Source organism: Siniperca chuatsi, linkage group LG11 (genome assembly GCF_020085105.1).
Source record: "Siniperca chuatsi isolate FFG_IHB_CAS linkage group LG11, ASM2008510v1, whole genome shotgun sequence".
Lineage (NCBI taxonomy): Eukaryota > Metazoa > Chordata > Actinopteri > Centrarchiformes > Sinipercidae > Siniperca > Siniperca chuatsi.
In genome coordinates this window covers 15,937,736-15,964,207 of record NC_058052.1, presented here as the reverse complement: position 1 = coordinate 15,964,207, position 26,472 = coordinate 15,937,736, and the positions used below count along the sequence as shown (strand labels likewise).

Sequence of the window (26,472 nt, the reverse complement as noted above, 5' to 3'; positions counted from 1 at the left end):
CAAATGATTAAATAATGTATGATTTCATGAAATTAAGTGACAAATCTGTGGTGCCATGGCACGGTTACAAACATATGTATAAAAGGGAACTGAATTCTCTCTGATGAAGGCAAAATCTGCTATTTCCACATGATCTATGAAAAATCACATTACCCTGATGTAAAGAAACTACATACTAAGAATACTGCAGAATGGTTTCTTGACATAATGCTTGGTTACACATTACAATTTGTGAATTAACTGAAGTGAGGCTATGCAACCTATAAATAGCTGGAACCAAAATGATTTTGCTATGGTTTTTGGCAGTAAATCATAGTGTTTTGAGCAGAGAAATTTTCAATTTTCAATTTTAACAGGATATACCTTTAATTAAGAAATCATAATAAAAAGAGTACAACCAAAAAAACCTAATGTCCAGTACTATGCAATACAGTTACAACCTTTAATCTATCTATGAACCCATTATTAAATAGAACACTGTCTATCAGAAAATACAGTAAATAATGAAAAACAAAACCACAGCCTCAAAGTAATTGTTGAGTAAAAACATTAACAAAACTATTTTGCGTGCAATTCTTTCTTTATCTGCGCTCCCCTTTATTTGGATATACAGTAGCAATACTGTGCTTAACAGTGAATATAATTGATAATGATTAAATTACTCAGAATAGAATCAATGGTCTAAGATGAAAATGACCATTCATCCCTTGTATCTGTTTCATCTGAGATGATTCTCTTGCCAGTGACCATTTTATGACTCATTAAAATAAGCCTCAAGGACAATATGTGTGTTGCACATCGACATCCTAGAGGATATGAAAGAGCAGCATATATTTGTAGAATATTTGATAAATAAATAATACACATGCATAGACTACAGAATGGCATTTCATCTCTCTGCATTCAGGAACCTCACCACTGCCTGGGTATGGTAAATAGAGAAGACAACTCATCTAAAAAAGTAGCAAACACAATATTATAGGACAAGATAACTAGGGAGGATTATCATGTCCTGGATCATCAATAACAAAAATTGTCCACAACCATGCATATGATGAATATTTGACCATATTTGTAAATAGTGTGTAAAAACAAAAGAATTTCACATCACATTTAGACTAAAGAAAATCCAAACAGCAACTAGGATTTACTATTGCTATAAGTCTCTGAGCCATTTCACCACATTTGGTGACACACTACAAGGCTCCTAAAATACCACCAACCTGAAAGGCAAAACTGTGTTTTGGTAGTTTGTGTGTTGGGATCACAAACTTAAAGGGAGTGTGTGTGAGAGAGAAAAAATGATTGTAAGCACAAGGCTGAGAGGACACTGAGGTTTCTGAACCTGGAGTCTCTTTTACACGTCGAGACAGTGGGAGGGGGGTTAAGATGCAGCTCTTCCCGTGTTAATGAGAGTCCGATGTTACAGGGGACATCTTGGCAGAGTCCGGGGCATCGGCGGTCATGGGGGAAGAGACTTTCTCATGGATGAAACTGTAGAGGCTGACGTCAGGTCGAGTCGTGCGGCAGTTCTTACACACCAAACTGGAGTACTGGTTCAAAAGGTTGTACAGCCTCCCTGAGAGGGAAAAGTAGGGCGGTGAAGAGAGGGGAAGACAGAGAGAGGAAGAGCGACAGAGTGAGGGGATGGTGCAGGGGTCAAGAGGAAGGAAGAAATATGGAGGGAGATAAAGGATTTCAGAAAAAAAGAAAAAAGGACAAACGGGTTGAGAGTCAAACAACAGAGAGACAGAAATTGTAACAGAAAAAAAATGAGAGAAAAATGAAAGCGTTCGCGCTCATTTATAAATCACGGGCACATACACATGCACACAAGCCGAGAGCTTTTTCTCTGTAGCTCCACTTTAGGAAATGGATGGCTAGAGGGGAATTTCTCTGAAAGGCTTCAATAAATGTCAGCAGGAAAAAAATGAAAAGAGGGGGAGGGGAGAGGCTGGGGTCAGTTCAGGCAGTAATCCACTCTGCAGCTAAGGCTCAATGGATGGGCTGAGGAACAGAGATGGCCCATAAAGTGGAATAACTTAACATACAGATGGACTGTATTCTGTTATTTATGCGCACTGTCCCTGTAATGACGGTAACAAGGACAACCTCCATGTGCTGTATGAGCCTCAAGAGCCCCACAATCTCAACAGTGGCTGGTATCATCACCATTCCTGCTCGTTATGTAATTTACTGTAAGAGCAGGGCTGACGGGATAATAACTGTGTAAATGCAGCGTGGACAGAAAGTCTTCAAAACTATCAAAACTATTTGGTTGTGTGTGAGTCTTACCGACGGTGACATGTCTCTCGGTGAGGAAAGTGTGTATTTCATGAACATCTTTCATGAGCTGAGCATCTCCAAACGTGAAGTACGCCACGTCTCTCCCAGCCTCTGCTGCAGCCATCAGCTGAATCAGTGCTGAAAAAGAGAGAAGTAGAACGCTAAAGGGAAATTCAGGCAACAATAATATATCATATTATTAGCATCATTCAGTTTCAGAACGAAATCATAAATGTGTAATTGACCACTGAAAATAAGCTGAGGAAGTAATTGGTCAGTAAGCTGGATAAGGTACGGCTTCGGGCAGAAAAGAACACAAGTGACAGGGGCAATTTGTATCAGAAGAGTAAATAATCCACCACTGGTAGCATAGCCTCATCAACAGCACTCAATCTTTTAGCACTTGCAAATTAGGTCTTAAGACTTTTAAATATTTAACAGAATGGATATTGATTCCAGATTAATAAACACACAAAACAAACCATCATTTGCGAAAGGTTTGTAATCTTTACGACAACATAACAGCTCAGTCTTATGTAACCACCACATCTCAAGTCAGCTCCGGGACTATAATGTAAAATACAGTTATTGCCTTCTAAAAATACCAGCTATGCTAATTCCAGGGCTAATGGGCGGGGGTCCCCGGAAGCTAATATCATCCTCGGGGACTTTGTCCAGTGGATCTATTCATAGTGTGCTGCAGAGGAAATTAACAGCTTCAGTTCTTAACAAAACTGTACACAAACATACTCCAATCTGCATTCATAATGCAGGACATTTATGTGGTTTTTAGCACAGCACAGCCTCCATGAATCTAGGGATAACACAGAGGAAGCTCCTCCTTTACTAACTAGTAGTATGAGAAGTATGAACAAAATTTAACATTGTTCATACATTGACCAGAATGGTCAAAATATTCGAGAGGACACTAAGAGCCCCCTGCTTATGAAGAGTGATGTTGTGTAAGCCCGCAGAGACCTGCATCAATCTGGATTTATAGTGTCTCTTCACTGTAATCAATTGCCCTTTTAATGGAAAACATAAATGTGTGTCAACTGATCAATAAAGGGAGGGAAGCAATGGGTGAGTGACACCTTGGGTGAACTACTAATTGACCAGAGTGGTCTGTGACTGTGCCGTACAGTCCATAAGCAGAAATGCTAGAGCTTCAGGTGCTGGGACAAGCAGTGCAGATAAATGGGTGATCCTGTCTAAGCTACTGATATTTAGCTCTTGCTTGAGAATCCAGGGTTGTAATTTAGCCAGTGTTACCTTTGAGTCGTGTGTCTCCACCAAAAGCTCCACAACCCCAGTTGCCTGTGGCTACTGCAGAGAGGTGCTTGCTGTTGGTGTTACTTCGGAAGAATCCACAGTATGCCTGGGATAAATGCACAGGGAGTAGGAGGAAGGGAAGGAGGGGGGGAAAAAACAAGAGAAACATTTTTATGATCCATTTGCACAATATGTTAGAATTTATAATTAAATCAAGAGTGTGCCATATTGAGATATATATCGCGTATAGATCTATGGCGTATGTTATTTTCACGGCAGTGTTTGGTGGGTTTCATGTGAGCTGGACATCAACAAGCACAAGTAACCGTGCTTAAAGGGAAAGTCAGCGATTCTGGAGAAAGACTGTTGATATTTGAACTCAAGAGCCAAACAAATACATTCCTCCCTTCAGTGCTCCTTCAGAAGCTCCACCACCAAAATTCATAGACGTGCATTGCCAAGGCAACAACACTAACAACTGGGCTTATATCTCTGACGTTAATTAGATTTTCTTCTTGGTGTAATTCCACAGACGAGCACATATGTGGGATGACTAACGTTACACGGGCGAAGACATGCAATTCCAAGAGAAAGAATGTGAGGTCTGTCGTAGCAAGTAAAATATTTTTATACCAAGTTGGCAAGTTAATAGCTCCGATGTTATTTATGTTTCATTACTATCATGGTGTAGCTCCGTTCCTCGAGGTGGAAGAGTAGCCGAGCACGATCGAGGTTGAACCATAAGTACATTTTTTAAAATGCAATGAAGCCTTTGTAAGTGCACACAAGTGCATAATATTTTGTCTTATTCCTCAACAGAAAAAGCTGTACTAAATGACAGTACCACTAATATAAATAGGTGTTGTGTAGTAGTAGTTGTGGTCAGAGAAGCTGTCGGTAGCCCTGAGCTAAATTCAATGGTGTTACAGAACACAGAGCCTTTAATTAACATCTTTGCAGGTGGTACCTGACAATATGTCAAAGTTCACCACCATGAGATTTTAGTCAAAAACATCATAACGTCCAGCGTTATCCTAGCTGTCACTTGCTGACAAAAACTAAAGACACATCTGTTTGAGGTGTAATACTGTATATAAGCCAACTATATTTTTTCAATCACTGCGCAAACGCAGACTAGGACATCTCTCTCTCTCACCTTGTTGAGTTCTCTGATCATCTTCTCAGGGAGAAACTGCTCTAGGAAGTGCCTGTATCTCAGAGCATCAATGGCCACAATCTCTGTACATCTTCTCTGCCAGTCATCCCTGGAAATTAAAGAAAAGCAATGAGAGAGATGGGATTGACAATGATCCTTACATCTTTACATCTTACAAACTTTCTCTGACTGGATTAAATATTTACTGGTTCGAAACAAAACAATACCAAAATAATAAATGGCGTGAGGAAAAAATACCTTGGAGTCTCATCTTTGTAGTCTCCCTCCCATTTGTAACTCTCAGCATAGCCAGAATATTTACTGTACTGTTCAGTGCCTGCAGAACAAGAGAGGAAGTCAAGAAAAAAATGACATGACTCAATATTCAGCAGTCAGAGCACACAGTGGGGCTAAATCTGTTTCAGCACCTTATTTCTTAAATCAAATTGTGTGCTTTCTATGCTCCCCATGTGAGTACACAGTATCAGCTTGTATTGGATTGTCATAAATAAAGGCCATTGATTTAATAAGTAATCCGCTTTGGGGTTTGAAATGAAAAGCTTTTAGCCATAATAAGAAGAAATGGTTAGAACAGAAGAAGCTAACCTTGTCCACATTTGCAAAATGCTTGCAAAACATGAAACATCACAATATTCATTAACTGACAGGTTTATAATGTGTACTGGTATATGCTCAGGGTTAGAGCTGGAAAGATTTCATCATTCGTCACTGCAAATACAGCCGTGCTCAATTCTGAAAATGATGCCTATTAAAGGCTACATACATTATGCATTAGGTATGAGGAAGTTACCCGGCACTTCAATGCAGAGCAGGAGTTAAACATGTGATTAAAATAGCCTTTGAGGTTCTACTGTATGTACTGTGAGTTACGTGTGCTACTAGCAGAGTGGGATAGTTTTGTAGTTCACAACAACTGGAAAAGATCAAAAGAATTTTGCATGACATTAAGCATTGTAAAAGCAATGCTAATGTCATTCTTTGACAGTATGTCTTGAAAAGAAGTAATTACACACTGCTTTTACTTTGTCATAAATGATTTAATTTCAAGCATGTACTGCACCATCTACCAATACTGCAACTGTAAAACAAACTTGGAGTCTAAGCGTGAATGATGACTTTTTTGTACCTTTCTAAGACAAAATATGGCCTGTGCTGGTGCCAGGACATAAACCAACAACAACAGTACAACTGGGCAAATGAGAATGATGTTTCTATGTAAAGCCTTGGCTGAGTGAACAAAAAGAACATTTATTTTAAACATCTTGCGCCATCACAAGTCCAGCCAATCAAGTGAAGTATTTTCTACGAACACTAGCGACTCCTAACGTCAAACAATAGGCTACCCATATCACTTTCTCCATCAACAGAGCTGTCCTCCTCCTCCTTCACCATGATCCTATTTATCCTGGCAACAGCCCATCACAGCCTCCTGGCATACAGGCTTCCATCATTAGATTAGATCGTGGCCCTCTACCTTCTGATCTGAAAACGCCTATGGACAAAAACTAATGTGACATATAAGTTCCAAATGCACTGGAAGACCCATGTTAGGACACCTCAAAAGACAACGAAAAATGATTAACTAGACAGAAAAGAACAACAAAGACGGGGAGAAAGAAATAAGACCATTAGAAACAGACACCAGACTTAAAGAGGAAACACTGCATGCGTGCAATGAATATTTTGCAAGGTTTAAATGAATCTATGGCGTAACTGGCCCATTCCATTAGTGGAGCAATGACCTTAGTTGGGCTATAAATTCCTTTCTGTCAAAATGTAATAAAGTTAAGTGGAAAGGAGGAGGAGGGAAAGAAGGAGGGAGGCAGGAAGGGGGACTGTGACTAACCACTGAAGGTGACTTGGAAGAGATGGGAGTTTCAAAGAAGACAATATGGCGCCATAAAAGACAGACAATGTTTGGCTTGCTGAGAGGAAAGTACTAAACAAGACAGAAGTCGATTTTAACATTGACTGAGCAGAACTGGTTGTGTGTGTGTTGTGTGTTTCGGCGGTATTACCAGTGTGGGCTCATCTGGTTGTAACATCTGCTGTTACAACCAGCCTATAAGCAACAAGCAATGTATAGCAGATAGAGGGTGCTGAGGGTGCAAACTCTTAGTCTCTTCATATTTTGTTTGTCCATATGTCTTTCTTGTTAGGCACAAGTTCAAAGAAGACTCCACCAACAGAATCAATTAAGTGCAGACATTTGGGAGCACCATTTTATATTTGAATTTCTGCATGCACAGCTAAGTTATAATACATGCCCTCATGTCAAACAGATGGATTTATCAAACCGGATATTGATGCCACTTGTGTCATCAAAGGCAAATCTGATGGCTTGTTTTAATGCCTCAGTGAAATATAGGCACCAAAACAGGACAAGTGGATGTTAAATATTTGTTTTGCCAAGCTAACTAGATAAAGTGGCAATAAAATGAATATGATGTGGGCATAAATCAATTGACTAATTCATCAATTAAGGCCATTTTGAAACATGGTGAGGGGGCAATGAGATAAAACGTCTCCATGTGTGTCCAATGACACTACAAACCAAAATAATGAAGGTAAACTTGAATCAACATGTATGTATTTGACTGAATTAAATCATACAGGCATTCATGTTGTCCACCCTTACATTTATGTTATTTAACTTTTTTGGCAGTAACTGCACATAGGCTTCCTGTATTAAGTACTTGCCTCCATGATTTGAATCTGTACTTGCCCTTACTTTGACCAGTGGTGGGCAAGGTACATCTGTGAGGCAGGAAAAAAAGGTAGGATGGCCAGAAGAGGCGGAGCGAGGCAAGTGAGAGGGGAGAACACTTGACAGGTTGACCGAAGCAGAGTGAGTTGGAGGTTGAAAAATAAAGCAATTCTGCTGGACAGAAATGAAGGATAATTGGGCAGTCCCAAGCAAATCAATGCCATGGATTTACCTTCGGACTGAATGGAAGGATGGGGGAGGGGGAATGAATGGAGCCCAATAAACACACAGGGCTCATTGAACGAGAGAAAATAACTCAGAGACGAAAACAGCAGTAGTTTAGCCAACCTTAAGTGTAATATTAGAAAGTGATGTGAGACACACAGATGTGTGTGGTTTCTATAGGAGAAAGAGGAAAGCGAACAAAATACCAAGCAATTCAAGTAATAAAGGTCCAATACACCACATGGTATGACGGTGCATTACATTCAGAGTATTCATAGTGTGGCAGCTCCATATATCTGCGCCTATTGGTTCTGTATAGATTGTATTAGTATTTACTTTCTGCTTGTAGTTATACAGTATGCACAATGCATAAGGGGACTAACCCTTACTCACATACGCCACAACTAGAGATAGATACCTGCTCTCTGGTCTTATATGACCAAATCACATTGGTTTTCTGTTACTATTGATCAACAAGATGCTACTGGGCAGATAACAGTGGCAACGAAATATACCATGGCATAATGGCACGCTGTCTGATTGCTCTACAATGGCTCCATTCCCTACACATTGTGGGCAAATAAGCCATGCCACAGAAAGTCTTAACTGGGTGTGTGTGTGTGTGAATGCACAAGTGTGAGAGACATCACAAAGACTGCCATTACTTTTTTTTCCTCATAAGGGTATTATGGGAACTTTACAGCCAAGAACAGAAACAAAGAATTGTAAATATTTTGTCTATAATGTGATGCTAATCCGAGTCCCAAATGTAGTGGTAGTGGCAGAAGCAAGGTAGCACAGATGTCTTTCACCCTAACCATGTCCTCCAGCAGCTCTTGGGGGATCCTGTAGCGCTCTCAGGCCAAGTGGGATATATAATCCCTCCAGAGTGCTGTGTCTGCCCGGGGTCTCCTGTCTGTCTCTAAGAGTGAGACCATACGCAGTTGCAAACAGCACCAGTGTGTGCTAGAGGTCACGGCCCGATAAAGCCACACAAACTACACCATTTGCGAAGCAGAGAGGCAATCCTGAGGTCACCAAACCTGACATTCTCCACTGGTCAGCTGCACCGGAGATTCGGCCCATAAAATCACAGACAACTTCAGGGGAACCCATTCACTGAGAATGCTGCTGACTTATTGGCAAGAATACGGACAACTCTCGCTCCAACTACACATATGCCACATCACTTAAGCTTTCCTGAGGAGGCTGAGCATCGTGATACCAACATACTTGGAGCACACCCTTCAGTGCTGTGAACTCATCCCACACTTGTGTTATTGCTTACGTTACTATAGAATATGCTGTCTGTCTGGCCTTCTGATAACTGATAAACCTCAAAGGACTTGTTAACGGTGTTTTATTTCATATACCAGCATTACTTGATTGAACTCTTGAATGATTTTTAATCCTTGACTTACAATAGTACACTCATGTTGTTCTGTGGTCATTTATTTATTCTACTCCATTTTTTTATGACAACATTTGACTATTCTGTAAATCTGAAGCCACAATTCTACCTTTGTGGACAATACTTTTCTGTTTTATCCCATTTTTTAAATCCACAGAAGAAGCGAAGACAAGGAAACCGCAAGAGAGGAAGGAATCGATTGAGTCAAATGAAAGACGCATATTTGAAAAATGGAGCTCTGTATACAAACAAGGTAAAGGTGTTCAAGAGGCCTAGTAATTAATGCCATACAAAGCAGAACCTGGAGGCTTGTGTGTGTGTGTGTGTGTGTGTGTGTGTGTGTGTGTGTGTGTGTGTGTGTGTCTGTGTGACTATGTACCAGTGATGATGAGGCATTCATTGTATTCCAAAGCTTCTGTAAAGAGGCGAGAGACAATGAGTTCGGGGTTGATGAGGAACCTGATCTCTTCCTGCACTAGTCCATGTCCTGTTACTCCTCCACCTACAAGCCTGTTTGCAAAGTCCACCTAGTGAAATAAAAGAAAATAAATGGAAGAGTTAACCAAGATGGCACAATCCCTCAGTTCTCAGGAGTTATGTCCTTTTTCATCATTGCTCTCAAACATTCTTGAATTACCAAATGGACCCATTTGACACACTCAAGGTGTGCAAGTTACAATGTGATTAGCTAAACCATATATTCACAAAACAAATTCTGATTCAACAATGTTAATATGTTGCCCTTTGTCCTGCTCATTCAAAGCAGTTGAGAAGAACTGTGAGGTTTTGCTACTGTCACTCCCATTATTTGAACAAATGACTCTATTAGTGTCTCCTTATTATCTGTCACACATTGTGGTCATTTAATACAGATAAATGTCTAAGGATCACTGTACTGCTTCCTGCTTGTAAATAATCAAATCAGGAAATCGTAGCAAAACAACGCACATGAAATCTAAAGAGATAGTTCCAACACCAATAAAATCTACAATTAATTGTGAGCAGCGCAGTAATACAAAATCTGCATGAATGTGTATTTTTATTCCTGTATTTTTAAATATGGGATAAGACTATTGGCATTCCCTGTGTGCGTGGTAAGTCGATCTGTCAGTAGGTCCATCACTTTGGTGCTGACTGAAATATCTCAACAACCGTTGGACAGATTGCCATGAAATTTTCTACAAATATTTATGGTCCCCAAAGGATGAAATTCCCTTGATGGATTGGCACCAAATTTTGTACAGACATTCATGGCTCTGAGACAATGAATCCTAATGGCTTTGGTGATCCGAAATGTTTCAACAACTATTGGACTGATTGCATGATTGAATTTGGTACACATGTTTTTGCCCCGCTCAGGATTATTTTTAATCACTTAGGTGATCCCTCTGACATTTCATCTATTAGGTCAAAATTTTAATTTGTCCTATTCTTTGGTTTTTGACCAAATATCTGGAAAACTAATGACATTCCCGTCAGCCTCAGCTGTACTTGGGCTTTTTGCTAATTAGCAAATGGTAGCATGCTAACACACTAAATTAAGATGGTTAACATAGCAAACCTTATACCTACTTAACATTAGCATGTCAGCATTGTCATTGAGAGCATGTTAACATGCCAACGTTAGCATTTAGATAACATTTAGCTAAGCACTGAGATACAAAGTCAAAATGATTGATGAGATTACTTTAGAATTATACCTGCTTGTGGTTATTTCTGGGACTCCTGTTTCAAAGTAGGAAATACTTTGATGTGATACTGGAGCTTCATGCCATGTAAGCAGACTTCTTGTTTTTGTGGCATGGATAAGAGGACAGCCCATTCAATCACAATGCTGCTATTTAAGCAGCCTGTCAGGGGTGAGGGTTCTGCTCACTGGCCCACAGCTACGTCAATCTGTGTGACAGTGAATGTGTTTGTATGTGCATGTGTGTATGTTGTCTAACCGGTCGCTCAACTCCTCACCTCCTTCAATGGTTCACCCCTAACCTCACCCTCCTCACACCCTTCAATCTCACCTCCCGACAGAATGACAGCCCACTCTGCCCTATCGAAACTCAACACACAGCCAGTGCCCAGCCTGCTGAGGTAGCCATCAATCCGCCTGCAGGACTCCTGGCCCACTGGGTCGCCCCAGTGAGATGGCTCACCCTTGTCATCTTTTCCTCCATGCGCCTCTTTCTCCCTCATCCCCTACCCCAGGGTCTTCTCCTCCACCCTTGCCTCTCTGAGCTACTCAAGTGTATACATCAGCTGTCAGCTAGAGTAACAAATGCACCAGCCATCCTTGGAACACCGAGGGCAGTGAAGAGATGGGGTGAATTAATGCAGACATAGAGTCAATAACCTTCCCAGATATGCACAAAAATCATACACCCGATTTTGATTTTCTGCAGGTAGTGGACAACTATTCAGACAAGCTGTAGAGTCTCTCTGACTTTTGAAAGCTAAAAGGAACGCATGATGATGGTCAGAGTCATGTTTGTCTGGTTTGACCACAGCAGCAAGTGCAAAACAGGCATGCTACATCAAATCTGACACTCCGAGCCAACAACAATTTTGACACTGAGTTTGTGGTGCCACTGTTACAAAAAGGATATTTTTATTTATTTGTTATTCCAGGTTGATCAACTAGTTCTACTTGGCATTAGATGCAAAACTGTAAAGGAATTCCTACCTGCAACATCCCGTATCCATCATCCTCAATCGTCCCATCATAAGTGATATGAAGGCGCGTCAGCTGAGTCTGGGAACTTGACAAAAAAAGACAGCAAAACTTTAAGTTGTTCTTTCACCAAAGAGTAATTAACTGTATTAATACAATATACTAATTTCTAATTAGTATTCTGAGGGGAACAGAACTGCCAGTAAACTGATCCAATGCTCTAGAGTTGTTTGAATGAAATAAATTAATACTTATCTCTTCTGCTTGTAATTTTAAAGCACCATCAAACTGGACTATATACTCACTCAGATTGATTACTTCTTTTCATGACTTCAAGACTTCTTTGCTTGCTGACCTCAAATGTACTTGTTCTTTTTTACTGTATTTACCTTAATTTTTAGTTTATAGGTAGAATCGGTACTTTAGCATAATGTTAATTTGTCTGATAGTGTTAATTTATTTTATTATTCTCATTAAGTTTGCATAGATGACACTTGTAACAGATGTAATGTGATTGGCTTGGGATTTCGGGAGAGCCCTTATGTGTATGTTCTTGTTGATGTTACTATGTTGACTGTTCTGTGTTGTTGGATTGTTTATTATTACTACTATTTATGTATTTATTTTTTGTTAATATGTCTGTTAATCTCCATGTGTTTGTGCCTGAGGACCCCCTTGAAAATGAGATGGTGCATCTCAAGGGGTTTATCCTCAAATTAAAATTTGAAATGAATCTCCTGAAACTTTTCCAGTCATAATGTTGTTGGGACATTCTTTGGAGCAACAGTATCAACTTCTTTAATCTCCTTGGTTATGTTCTGCACATCTAAATTTTGGAATTCAGGCACATTCTTTCTGGCAGGTTTATTGAGGCTTTGTGAGGTTGGATTTGACAGGGCATCTGTGATTCAAGCCTGAGTTTTATCTGTGACATTGAAGGACTTTACATCCCTTCTGTGAAGACATCCCCATGTTGATTCGGTGGTAAGCTTGATCCTGATAGAATATAAACTGGCACCTCAACCTCAGGTCTTTCCACAGGAATTAATGTATTTCGCACCATTCAGTCTCACAATCCCACCTGCTAAAAAGCCACCAAACAGCACGATGCTGTCATGATTATGTTTCATGGTGGGATTGGATGATGATGATGAGCTGTGCACATGAGCAGCAAAGGAACTCTGATGTGTTGATGTTGTTTGAGTGGTCCTTACTCAGACACATCAACACAACACAGATTTGTTCAATCAAGTTGCAGGGACATTTGAATTGTCAATGTATGTGAAAAGAATATTTACTGACCCAAAACATAGCAAATTTATTTTAAATTCAGGTCATTAAATCATTAAATTCATAACGTAGCAGAATAGAGAGTAGTACCTTTCCCAGTTTGGAGGATTGTTCAATGTTTGTCTTGTGAATGTAACCAGACCCTTGGGCTCTTGAAAAAAAAAAAAAGAGAAAAAAAATGTTCATCAACTGAAAAACTGGGAGAGCATTGCAGAGAAACAGTTGCTGCAACATCATGTGGGATATTTTTAATGCTTACTGGTCTGTGTAACTCTCATGAAGTAACACAGCAGAGTTTTCAATTTCTCAATTTTTCTTGGTGAAGAACCTTCAAATAACCTGAAACAGAAAGCAAATGAGAATTTGAGTTCACACAAGAGATTTTTGTAGGGTACTGACTTTGATAAACAGTACATGTGAACATCTTTAGAGTGTCTAACATTTTACCTAAAATATAGATTTTTGATATTAAATAAAATTGTATGTATTTTAGCAGATTAATGTTTCAGTCAGAGTAATTATCTATAGCTCACTGCACAACCATGCTACAGCATGTCATGAGTGAGGTCAAGCTCTTAAACTGGCATGATGTCTCTCCCATCTACCTCCATTCTTCATACAATGGCATTGCCTGAAGCCATGTTTCAGTTCTTCAGAGTTACCATAAAAACTAGGGTGGATGGAGGGAGAAGGGAGAAGGGAGAAGGGAGGGGGAGGGGGAAAGAGAGAGAGAGAGAGAGCGCATCGGGGACAGCATAAATCACCCCATACTGGTACTCTCCTTCCGTTAAAAGCGACCTATGACTAATCACAGTTCAGCATTCATCTTTCCCTCCCACCGCTTTATCCACTGTAACCTTACTTACTACATAAAGTGCACAAGGAGGCAAGGTTTCTGACAGTCTTAAGATTACCAACTAGGCTATTTTCTTGCAAATGAGGTAGGCCATCTCGTGGTCACTCAGTTCAGAAACAAAAACAAAGGATCTATTTCTCAATAATGAGCTTTCATTGTTGACTAAACTGTTAAACAGGTTTCCTATGTCATTTTCTTCTCAAACAGAGGAAAACACAAGTTAAAAAGATAAGTCTGCCTTCTTTCCTCCCCCTCGAATCTATCCATCACTTAACGGAGGACAAACCTTGACAGTTCTGCCAAAACAGCAATCAGCAGATTGCTTGCTGCTCAGCTTGTCCAAGACAGAGCGCTACTGTAGACGATAAGCAAAGTGACGGACACTCCCTCAATTACAGGGGGAAAGGGAGGGCCAGTAACGATCCAGGGTCCATTTTAGACTGCACTGGTTGTGTGCACTTGTCTCATCTTCTCAAAAACACCATGACTTTTCCCCCCCTTTTGCTGTTTCTTGCATTTCGCTGCCAGCAGAAATGCTGATAGTGAAGTCAGAGCCAAGTGCTGGCATGGGTCTGAAACAGCCAGCCCTGCAACTGGAATCAATGCTTACATTATTACAGAGGCCTCTTCACTTAGCCTGCCACTAATATTTGATGTGAAGGCAGATATCATGCACCCATACAGATGCCTGATAGCGAGAGGACGATTAAGGTTCAGATAAAATGAGGGAGTTGAAGTATGAATGTGGACCAAATCACACATAATCAATATGACCATCCCTGGGATTCATAAAATAATACTGCTTGACCCTCAAGGGAGAGCAGATGGCTAATTAGACTCTTGATAGCAGTTAGGGTCCATGCAGATTACAGGGAATATCAAAATTAAATGGTACTAAGCCTACTAGGGGTGTAAGTGGTAAAAGTATTTGACAGTGCTCCTCGGATCGGTACGCCCTGTGACTCAAACTATTACTGTCAAAATAGTCTATTTATGTCAACTACACACACATGCGGAACAGAAATTCTAGAGCGAGAGTGTTACCCGGAACGTTTTGGTACGAATATGTTGATTAGTGGAACGAGACAAAAACAAACTGGAAGGCAAGTCCTTCTCCCCACAGCGTTCAGATTTGGGCCGTGCCAAATCAATAACTAATGCTATAGGAGTATTTATCACTGCAAATATGCGACCATACTCTGTCTATATATACACAGTCTATGGATCATAGAGAATACAGAATTTAAGCATATAGTCGTGACCGTGACCCTAAAACCGAGGTACATAACGAACCGTGAATTTTGTGTACCGTTACACCCCTAAAACCTACCTTCATGTTCTGCAGAGTGTAAGCACTATCATAATAAGGTATTACCAAACCAACATCTCCAGTATGTCAGGCAACAATGCCGGAAGTTATTACACATATCACTAATGAGGAGATGCTGCCTTAAAGAAATACAGGGTAATTGAGTTGAGATGATATCTGGATTATGTCCGGTGTAGTGTGGTGCCTACTGTCCATAAAAAAGGTAATAGAGCTGGTAACAAAATCTCATTATAACTCCAACCCCACCTCACCCATACACAACAACTCAACTCTCTAAACATTGTCAGCTGTGACAAAAATACATGAAGATGTTAGTGTCCAAAAAATGATTCAGTTAGACGTCTGCTGAAAGTCATCATATCAAATGTCTTGAGCAGAAAAAACATAACAAGACAAATAACCACAATTAAGTCTTTCTCCTACAGACAACAAGCTGGACCTCATTAACAAAGACAGATTCCAGAAAACTGTGATAACAGACAACCTAAGTGCAATACTGCCACACCTTCTGCCGCAGTCTGCACACGTTACACCAGCAGAGCAGAGGTTGTGTACTTCAGATACAAGAGGGCAACAACTATCACTAAGTATAGGCCTGACCACATTTATTGGCCATCCCAGGCTTTCTTAACAGACCACTGGTTCTGAGTAGGTAGAAACAGAGAACACCAATTTAAACACTCCTACTCTGAATCTCCCTCCCACACAAAAAGACATAACAAAAACATGGAGCTCAAAGAGATTCTCTGCCCACAGTCCCATCCTCAAGTCTATAAGGTGATAGGGGCAGCTATAGCACACAATGTAATCTTACAACTTAAAAAAAACAACATAAACATGCCCTTTGACAATAAAACAATACCACAAGGTGTAACTCTGTTTAATGGCCAGATCCTTATCAGTTCACCTTGTTATGACCCACAGCATTCAAGCTAAAAAAGAAACTTTAATGTGACTGCATGTAAACTTACTGGACACTAACTAAAATGAGTAGAAGCTGAGTATAAACAGAATTCAATTAGGGGTTTTCAAGGCAGCAGTGCCCCCTCATGGAAATCAGTTTACTTTCCTCCTGAATGGGAGGATCACTAAAATAAGAGCAACTTGGTCAAACTTCTACCAGTTTGTAACAGATAGTTGTAATTAATCATGAAAAGAATGCACATCTTTGAATGTACTTGATGCCCAATGACTGGAAAGGACACTACTGAAAACATTGTGAGAGCACCTGACCCTGGTATTATGCCAATAAAACCTGGGCAATGCGCGATGTTTCACAATCATTTAGGACCAGAAAAAAGTATAATGATGCCAATGAGGCTAACTCAGGATCAATACCTGAATCTAAGATCTACTCAGTCTCCTGCTTAAAGTAATGGCTTATAAAGGGACTCAGCGAAAGACTCAAGGGCTAAATCTCATTTTGTGAATAAAATACTAACAACTGCAGCTCACTCAATTACCCCAGTGAGCTTCTGATTATTGTTTTGTGTCCCTCCAGTTTTCTGCAAGGGCTGGTGTGCCTTTACCTGTAGAAGTTGATCTCAGGATAATTGCAGTACTCTGACTTGCGGGAGTTGCGTCGGGGGAATGTGCAGAAGAAGGCGTTAGCCAGAAGACAGGCTATTTGCTCCTGAGACAGAGTCAGGGAATGGTTCATCCTTGACTTCAGTAGGGGAATTGGCTAGAAAGAGAGAGAGAGAGAAAAAAAGAGACTAAAATAGAAAGAGAACACAGTAAAGGTGCGGAGATCAGAATGGGAAATGTAGAGACACAGAGAGATGCAGAACACGCAAGGTTACGTAGGTGCAGTACTGTAGGTCTGAGGGCGAATCGGGATAGATAATTTGTTTAGCAAGCTAGCAAGCAGAGAAGACAAGGAGAGTTCCAATAGGTAAATGGGTGGTAGTAATTAAGAGCCTGGTTTTCTTGCTCTCCCCCAGGTTCGTTCAGTCAGATACACAGGGCCCATCTATCTTCACTGATTAGGGCTAAAGAGCCTCCCAAGGCTGCCCAGTTAGCAGATCAATACCAGCTCTAATAACACACACACACAAACATTAGCCTTGATGCTTAATACTGCAAAACAAAGCGGAGAGTCTGAATTATCCAACCGCTACAAATTATTCTGAGGTGAAATCTGTACCAAAAATTTGCTCCTTTAGTTAAATCTGAGCATCCTTGACAATCTGCTCCCAGTTTCTGTCTCTAGTAACAACTAGAGGGGTTTTCCCATCCTGCCCAGAGTGGGAGCTGAATTAACTTTATTAAATTAAACGGAGGACTCTGAAATAGATAACTGAATTACAAAAATACTAATCTTGGAACTCTTCCATTGCTATAATTGATGACAGAGTACGAAAATGAAGACAAATGGGGATGACATTTAAAAGATCTGTGACATGGATCAGCTCCATTTACTGTGAATAAAAGCGAGGTCCTCTGAGATTTGATGGGGGTGATATCAAACCGTGTTCCTCAAAATATATTGCTCAGAGGAGGAAGTGGAAGTGTGGATGTCCAAAGGAATGGACTGAATTTTAAATTTCATAAGCATAACACATCAGATGGATGACTGGACATGAGACAGACCTCTCCTCTCTCAGCCCTCTTTTCTAATGAAGCAGTTCTTGATATGGACCAAAACGGAGCATTCATTACCAAGCAGTTGTAACTCATGAGCTGATCTTGTATGACATTCAACAGCTAACCCTTTGCCTCTCCTCCCTGCTGACTGCACACACTTCACTACCTTCCTCCTATATATCTTAACATTGCTGATCTCTTGACTTTTTAAACCCACTACCCACTGTATCGCAACAGCTCACCTTTCAATTTCTTCACACAAACTCCAGCAAAACCCCCTAAACATACACTGTGTGTACATAATCAAAAATAGCTGCACTTACCATTGTGCAGAGGCGAGGAGCACTAAGTGCTAGGTCAACCATAGCTGGTAGTATGACCTCAAACAGTTGTTGTACCTTGCAATGCTCAAGACACTGGAGAGAAAAAAGAAAAAAAAAGAGACATACAGGCAGAAGTATTGTTAAATGGGATATCTCTGTGGAGCTGACTGCCTAGTTAAGCAGGCAGTTACTCAGAGCCAGCAGTCAGAGTGACTGATTAGATCTGAAGTGACATACTGGTTTGTAACACCACTGATTTTTCCAACCAAAATGTTGAGTAGAAGATAAATCAAACAAGAACATTAAAGTCACAACCAAATAAAAAAAAAAGATGATTATTTTTGTCTTGTTTTTTGACAATTCAGTTTTTGAGAGTAGAGCGAATTCCAAGTTTACATCTCGCTCTATATTATACATACAGATAATCAAAGTGAGATAAACAAATAATAATAAAAACATCAACATGAAACAAGTGAGAGAATTTTTTTTTTTACCTTGTTAGTTAATAATTTACATTTATTTATATTTAATTAATACATTCTAAATGTTTTGTTTTTTGTTAGTTTAGTTAGTCACATTTTACATTAAAATTGATTTTCTGGAAACCAGGTTGATTCAGCGATACCTTATTTTGTACAGGTCAATTTCCAACAAGTAATACTATCACAGTTTTTGAACCTTCCTTTCAACAGGAAGGTTTCCTTTTCATCCCCACATTACCTCTGTTTCCACTATTCTGTTTCAACTGGAAATACAATGAAATGTGAAAACTCAACATGCAATTTCCTTTTCAATAATTGCAATAATATATTTTAGGGTTTAGTATTGTCTTGTTTAAAAATATGAGGAGCACACTACACACTACAACCATTTAAACTTTGCAGTTTAAATTGTCTAATAACTGTTTGACAGTGAGTCTAAGGACATAACCCAATACCAGTAACCAATATCTAAGGAAAGATGCTCAGTTCTCTCATATCCAACAAGAAACACCGGTGTCAGTGAAGATAATGGAGGTTTATTGTTGTTTTAGGGTGAACTCACACTCCTCAGATATCAATAATCAGCGGTGAAAGAAGAAACAGAAATGCTGCAGAGCTACTCACTACATAGAACCTGCTTCAGAGGAAACTCCCATCAATCTGGGAGCGAGCCTGCCACGGCAGAGGCATCCATACTTCAGCCTAAAGCTTACCTCAGCATCCATCTGCAATTCCCTCTAAAATAAACACCCAGTTATTCCATCATAGACCCAGATTTACAACGCAATCACTTATGAGTGTATTGGCTTCGAACGTCACTGTCATCAATCACTTGCCTTATTCTATCAAGGTGAGCAGGGGAGCTTGAGCTGATTAAATGGACCTTCTGCAGTAAATGCAAATGACCAATTGTGGAGAGAGTGGCAGGGTGGCTTGATTTTCCACAGGAAGTCTTTGGTGGGTGATTTGGCTGGGGGGCCTTTATATAGCCGCAGAGCAGGTCTGACTAAATGCTGTCAGAAGTAATGAGATGGCAGACATCATAAAACGCTCCTGTGGGACTAATAGATGGTAGTTGGTGATGCGGCAGGATGAGGGTAGAAAGATGATCCCCCAGCCCTTCCACAGCTACAGCAGCCAGCCACAACGGTAACACACAGGTTAGGCTGCACACACAAACTACACCTTTCACATCAATACATATGACAGACTGAGTTCCAGCAAGACAGTCCAGATTTACTGCTGCACAGACTAATGACCGATTACACTCTAATCGACCATCCATTCTGGTCTTTACAAGTTATTTTCATTTCCTGGCAGCTCAACCTATGCAAGTCTCGATTTCACATTTTCATTTAGAGAATGTTTTTTCAGTGGATTTAGTATCAAACTCTGACATTTCAATAATTTTTTAAATCACTGTGTGAGAGAAACAAAACAAACGACAAAGCACAAAAGTGAGAGGGATACAGTGTGTTGTTTTGCTGCTGAATACTCATGTACTATTGGAACATTAGCTCTACTTACTCCGTGACTGCTTTCCTGCTCAGCCCTCCAACATTCATCAGAAAGTGACACAGTGACAGTTTCATTTGGCAGGGGAGAAACTCTAAGACAATTTACAGACAAGCCCTAATTTGGATAACTGTCCCCCTCCCCCCCCATGGCTATTACACATTGAGCGGAGTGTCAATCACTGGCCCAGGGGCAATGTACCTCTTGACAATTACCCCAGTGCTGCACAAATGTTGCTCCAGATTTAATTAGGTCTTGGTTGAGGAGTACAACGGTCGCCACAAACTACAGCAAAAGAGGTGTAACATTTAAAAAAAAGAAATGAGCACAGAAACAATACAATTTATTCTGTCAAATACTAATCAATTGGGTTGCCCAAAGAATGGCTAAACAAGTCTATATGAGTCACTACACTACATTAGTCTGTGCATGAAAGATACATCACTTAGCATGTCTGCTGTGGAATGGCAGCTGAAAATCATTCCTGCTCAATGTATTGGCATGATGCTCTGAACGCTCCCTCATTCTGCACCCATCAACTATTTGAAATGTAACTGACAGACAGCAGTGACAACCAGTAGGTATTTTGTATCTGCACACATTCCTGTATCACTTTTGCCAATTACTGCACATATAATAACATTTTGAGTTCTATTAACTTTTGATAATCAAACCTTACTTGTCCTTCTCCTGTGAGCACCATCCTCCACTGTTAAATGCCTCAGCAGGAAAGAAAATAAAAAATAGGGGGAAATATCGTGCTCAGGACGTGACTGGAGCCGCTGACGCAATACTCTAGACTCTTGGAAGGGCGAGTTTCCTGCTGGCTTTACTCAGCATCCTTACAGATTTAATGGGACCTTTTAATTAAATTGGATTAAGCTGTAAAAAGGCTCGGACAGCTATTGATCTACCGAGCTCTCTGCTTTGCTCAGAGAAATTATTTTAGAGAGGAGAAAAAAAGACCATTTTGGAATGGTTTGAATGTAGAGTAATCAATGATGAGAAGAGACGAACATCAGGTTCAAATATCAATCTGACTGGAGTGTAACAAGTAGCAAATGTTCCCACTTAATTGTAAGAGCTCCATTAAAATAATGATCTTGTTCCTAATGGCTCCAACAAAGACATGAATACACCCAGAAAAAGAATTTGACAATAAGCTACATGCTTTACTAAATGTAGGTAACCAAATTAGGCTTCTAGCTGAAATTGGTTTGCTATCTATTCAAAGACTAAAAAAGAATATATATGTGTGGTAATATGGCATAAATGAAGTTCACTTTGAAGTAAATACACTGCCAGTAGACAGGCAGTACTACTAATACTGTATCTATAAGATTTCAGGAAGGAATTTCTGCAAAAAGGCCTGATGTTTTACTTGGAAATCCTACATTTCTAAAACTGTTTTAATGAAAGACAGGTAAATATTAATCCCACACAACAGGTATGTAATTAAAGTCCATAACTGTCTGAACAGAGGATAAGAAGTGTTAAAAGAAAGGAGGAGGGAGACAGAAAAAAAGAAAGACATTCCCCTGGTTCATCTGCAACAGCTGCTGCCGCCATGCTATGTGCTCATCTGTCCTAACTGTATGATGCCTATTTGCTCCTGTGAGACTCCCAGGTACTGGGAGAGGACGACGCACACTGATGGGCTTGCAGCCAAACAGAGAAAAGCAGGATCCCTTTGGGATAACAACTCTAGTTTAGTATCAGCTTTAGCTTCATTCTTCATTAAGGTAAATTTTAAAGACATAATTAATAATGGTGAGTTAAACAAACACTGCCAGCATCTACATGGCAAAGTTCACACTGATGGGGTGTTTATTTATATGTCAATTCTCTTAAATTACAAATATGAAGCCTATTATATAGCAAGGTTTCCCAGAATTGGATTCCAATTTCATATGCTTCATGTTCAGCAAAGAAGCATGCCTAAGACATGTTTTGGCAATACAGTATGGTCAGTAGGCTTTAGGGAAGCTGGTTTAATCGTCCTGCTTTATCTTTTGAACAAGACCAGCCTATAAAAATCAGATAACAGTCATGTTTTGGACAGCTTACCTCTGTGCAAAGAAGGTTCAGGGCAGTGAAGTCCCATTTCTTTGCATAGGCTGTGTTGTATTTCAATATTGCATCCTGAAGAGGAGAATTAAGAGTTATTTATTCATAGAAGACTATTTTTAAATGTATAAAACTGTATGGCAGCAGATTAACAGTGGGTTATAGCACAAAAATATTAAGGATCACATATTACAAGTCTTCTTTTAATACATTATGTAGCAGACTATATTTGTTGTGAACGCTGCCACCATGTGGTTGTTTATGGAATATGTTTTGTGTGTATATATATATATATATATATATATATATATATATATATATATATATATATATATATATACACACTGCTGTGACAGCTCAACTGAAAGTATCAAAGCATGCTGGCCAAATGAGCCAACTTTCCAACTTTATTACAATGCCCAAATTTGAAAGTTAAATTTGAAAAGACACACCAAAAATAATGATTTCAAAAATGCTCTGAAAACAAAGAGTCTCAAATTTTCGTGTGGACAGGAAAAACCAAAGCTTTTTGCCAAAATGATGACATATGACGGCTCAGACATGTTCATGTTCAGAAGCCAACTTTATGTTGGCCGTTTCTCTCTCTCTGCTGTCACTTTACAAACCTAACGGTGTGTTCAGCTCTACTGAAACACAATATAAGTGATCATGGAGAGTAGGAGGTGCCAGAACAGAGGTTTGAACTGCTAAGACCAAGCAGAGTAAACTGTGTACTCCTTACCAGATGATGGATGTAATGTGCAATTTTGTTGTTCGCTAACATAAAGAGGAGGGAGAAGAAGACAATTTGCTGTTTCCCTAGGTTTTGGTGTTTCACAGGGGACAGAAAACTTCTAAAATACGGATGCAAGTCATTTCACATGTAAAAAGCTGTTTAAAGATGATTCTGTCTTAGTGAGGACTCCGAATATGTTTGGCCTAATTCAACCGAGTCCAGCCCAGCACAGTTGTCCTACCGTCACATCCAGAGAACTCTTGAACCCTCCCTGCAGGGCAGTGTGGATCAGCTCCCACCGACTTTGGACACCACCTCCATCCTACATGACACAACCAAAAGATATACGGCTTTTACTACAATGTTCATACAGCAACTAACCTTGCTGTAGTACAATGGCATGTTTTGAAAAGCATGCAAAGCACAGCTGTGATGCGCTTGTATACCTCAGTCTCCATAGGAAACAGATTCTTCTCAGAGCAGGGCATCTTCACAGACACATCATCCCATGCATCTTTGAACTTGGAGGGGTACGAGACAGGGGCCGCTCCCTCTCTGAGGAGATCTGTCTGTAACAGGGAAACAAAATGGCAGGGACAACGAAATGTCTTTACTGGTTACTGTTATGTGTAGAGAAGTGATGATTGCAATAACTGCTTTCTCTTTGCTTATCAAAAACATGCAATAGTTGGCTTTTAAAAACTTCTGAAAATTAGGACATGGTATGGTAGATGTTGTCAAAGTAAGAAGTCAGTCACTTTGGTTCATTACTTCTAAACAAAATTAATTAAGAGATTGGTATATATGTCTAATGCCTTTCTTAAAACTGAATACATAGAAAATGGGCATACAAGTTTGACATGTTCCTTTGCTGGCTGGCTAAACAACTGAAAGCTGTCCTGATGTTAATGTAGAGATGTGATTTTCTTAAAACAGTTATTAAAAATCCAGTATTCTTGTGATTTATGGGGGTGATGGGGAGAGTCTATCTTGGGTGGCAGTGGTTAATTGATGGGTAGCAAGTAGCAGCTACACAGCAGCACTGACAGTGTTCCTGTGGGACTAGTAGTGGAGGACACAGTCTGATAGGAGCTTTACTGTAGTGACAGGAGGCCCTGAGGGGTTCATGGAGGATGGCTCCACTTTGCCCAGAACTGTCTCCATTTTCATTCCCACTGTCTGTATCTAAACAGCCTTCGTTACATTCTCTCTCCCACTTTTCCCTCCCCATCTTGTTTTCTCTTATTAAAACACCAAGTGTAGACCCATCATGCAATGCCCAGTCACATCTGCAAGCACATTCTTGTTATGACTGCAGTATTCTTCACAACATATCACATACAAAGAACACAAGCGGCTGCTGACTCACCCTGACTGTGACAGTGTGGTTAGGCACTACTTTCAGGTGTGACAGGGGGGGGGCACACTGGGGCATTCTGTTCAGCTCATCTATAGGTGTCCCCAGCCATCCTCTGTCCATGTTATGCGATGTATATGAAACACTGTACAGAACAAACACAGAACAGGTCAGTATACCACACTATTACTGAAGGACAGTGTGAGCACAGTGGAGCTAGGACACAACATGAAAAGGTGATTAATTAACATAAAAGACAAAAAGTGGTACTGAGAAGTGAAAATGTCCACAAGCACCTTTCAAAAATTGCACCTGACTGGCTTCCAATTAAGTTCTGGCTATTATGAGATGAGCCACTGCACTCAGCTGCTGTCTCAGCATCCTCAGCTCCCATGGCAACCAGATGGACTCTGTCTTTAGCCGAACATCCAGAATCAGAGTCTTTAACAAACTGCTGAGATTCCATTACCTGAGCCTTCACCAAGCCAGAGTCCTCTGCACAAGCACTGCCACCGTGATTCTTGTCTGCAGAGTTGTTGACAAGCATGGTTTTAGAGCTGTCTGGACTCTGCATCTCCACATCACTGGGCGTACTTATACCCTTCCTGGGACTATTGCTAAGACAGAGGGTGAGTTTTGAATTTGGAGAGTGTGCAGCAACACAGGTTGTTTTAACAGGGTGAGGACCAGGTGAACTGGGCCTCTTAGATTTCTGCCCATTAGAACAGTGTGTTTGAGCGGTGTCACTTCTGTTGCCTGCAGGGACAGATTCATCCAGCCCACCTGCAGACCCACAGTCCATCGACTTCTGAGATGAGGCGTCATCTTGTGTGTTCACTATTAGCACACAGTCTTTTGTAGTGTCATGCTTTTCTGGTTCACAAAAGAGTTCATCTTTTCCATCTGCGAAGTCTGTTTTTGGAACATCATTCTTTAAATCCTCTGGCTCGACCTCAGCAGTCACACTGCAACAGGACAGAAGGAGAACAAAGTGAGAGAAGGCGTTTTGTTTGCAGGCTGAATCTACAAAATGTTATGATCATGAGGATGCATCCTCCCTTTTCCCAAAGTGCACTTTACACCCTTGTATATTCTATGTGCCTATTCCTTAATTAGAAACATACATGAAGAGATCAAGCAAGGCACAAGCATGTGTCCAGCCTTGAGCACACATTATCCTAATGCTAAATTGACTGCTTTACCTTCTTTGAGAATCCATCACTTCATCCATCTTTGACAGGTCAGACAAGATGTATCAACAATAGCTGCTTGAGAAAGAAAAACATTCACATGTTGAAAAGCTGTGACATTTTTGATAATTTTATGCACTACTAAATAGTTATGATATAGCTATATACTGCCCGTTTTCAGGTGTCATTGGACTTCACATGGAGTCAAATAAAAAGATTTGCTTATGTCTGGTCTTGGACGGACGCTACACTCAGAGGTTTGGTAGGGACAGCCAGTAAAACTTAGAGGAGTGTTTCTGGACTTTGTTTGGTCCACTTTTTCAAATCATGAGGCTGGGCAGCTCGCCGGGGTGAGTTGTGTTCTCAGCTTTCGATTCAACCTCTTACCTAAAGTATCAGTTTCAGTTCCTGACGGTCATTTTGTACAAACAAGCCCTCGCTCGGCAGCCAGCACATCGCGAAGAAAAGCTGCTGCTGGCAGGTTCCACAAAGCTACAATGAGCTAGCTAACTGACCCAACCAACCTTATACCTTTGACATTACCTTCACGGTAAAAAAAAAAATTAAATAAAATAGTTACTCGGCTATAAGTGGCACAATATTTTTTTCTATGGGATTTTGTTAGTAACTTACTACCTTGATGCGGACATATCTTGCAGGACAAAAAACAAGTCATCTTGAGCTAACTTAGCTTTGACTGGCTAAACATCTAAACATTAGCCATTATTCGCTAGCTCCGATTCTTGTAGATAGTACTAACGTAATTCAACCTGATCAAGCTAGCAGTGCTGTCTCAATTAAAACCAAGAGATACAACTTACAAGCATGCCCCTCTTTGTGTAAGACTTCTGAGTTAGATGCATTACATAATTATTTATTTATTTTCATGTACAACTCTTTCTCCTCAGACCACATATCCAAATGTTATCGTCCGGTTTACTTTCACTTCGTTGTTGCAGGCAGCTGCTACACCTTGACGGCAGGAAAATCGGGACCA

General features: G+C 40.2%; 1 protein-coding gene across 2 annotated transcripts; it reads right to left on the bottom strand.

The window, feature by feature from the left end:
* Positions 1 to 340: 340 nt before the first annotated feature.
* On the bottom strand, positions 341 to 26,466 carry parga (poly (ADP-ribose) glycohydrolase a). Of its 2 annotated transcripts, none has more exons than XM_044213724.1 (18): positions 26,297 to 26,466; positions 25,488 to 25,553; positions 24,582 to 25,250; positions 24,298 to 24,430; positions 23,375 to 23,497; positions 23,170 to 23,250; positions 22,193 to 22,267; positions 18,129 to 18,221; positions 16,749 to 16,903; positions 13,293 to 13,372; positions 13,124 to 13,184; positions 11,756 to 11,831; positions 9,458 to 9,605; positions 4,973 to 5,051; positions 4,715 to 4,823; positions 3,559 to 3,664; positions 2,296 to 2,424; positions 341 to 1,579 (listed from the first exon to the last, which is right to left on the bottom strand). In XM_044213724.1, exons 2-18 carry the CDS (start codon positions 25,514 to 25,516, stop codon positions 1,407 to 1,409), a joined length of 2,319 nt encoding a protein of 772 aa, XP_044069659.1. In that variant the 5' UTR covers positions 25,517 to 25,553; positions 26,297 to 26,466; the 3' UTR covers positions 341 to 1,406. The 2 variants fall into 2 exon arrangements, with proteins under 2 accessions (XP_044069659.1, XP_044069660.1); XM_044213725.1 differs by having other exon boundaries at positions 25,488 to 25,550.
* Between the last annotated feature and the right edge of the window lie 6 nt (positions 26,467 to 26,472).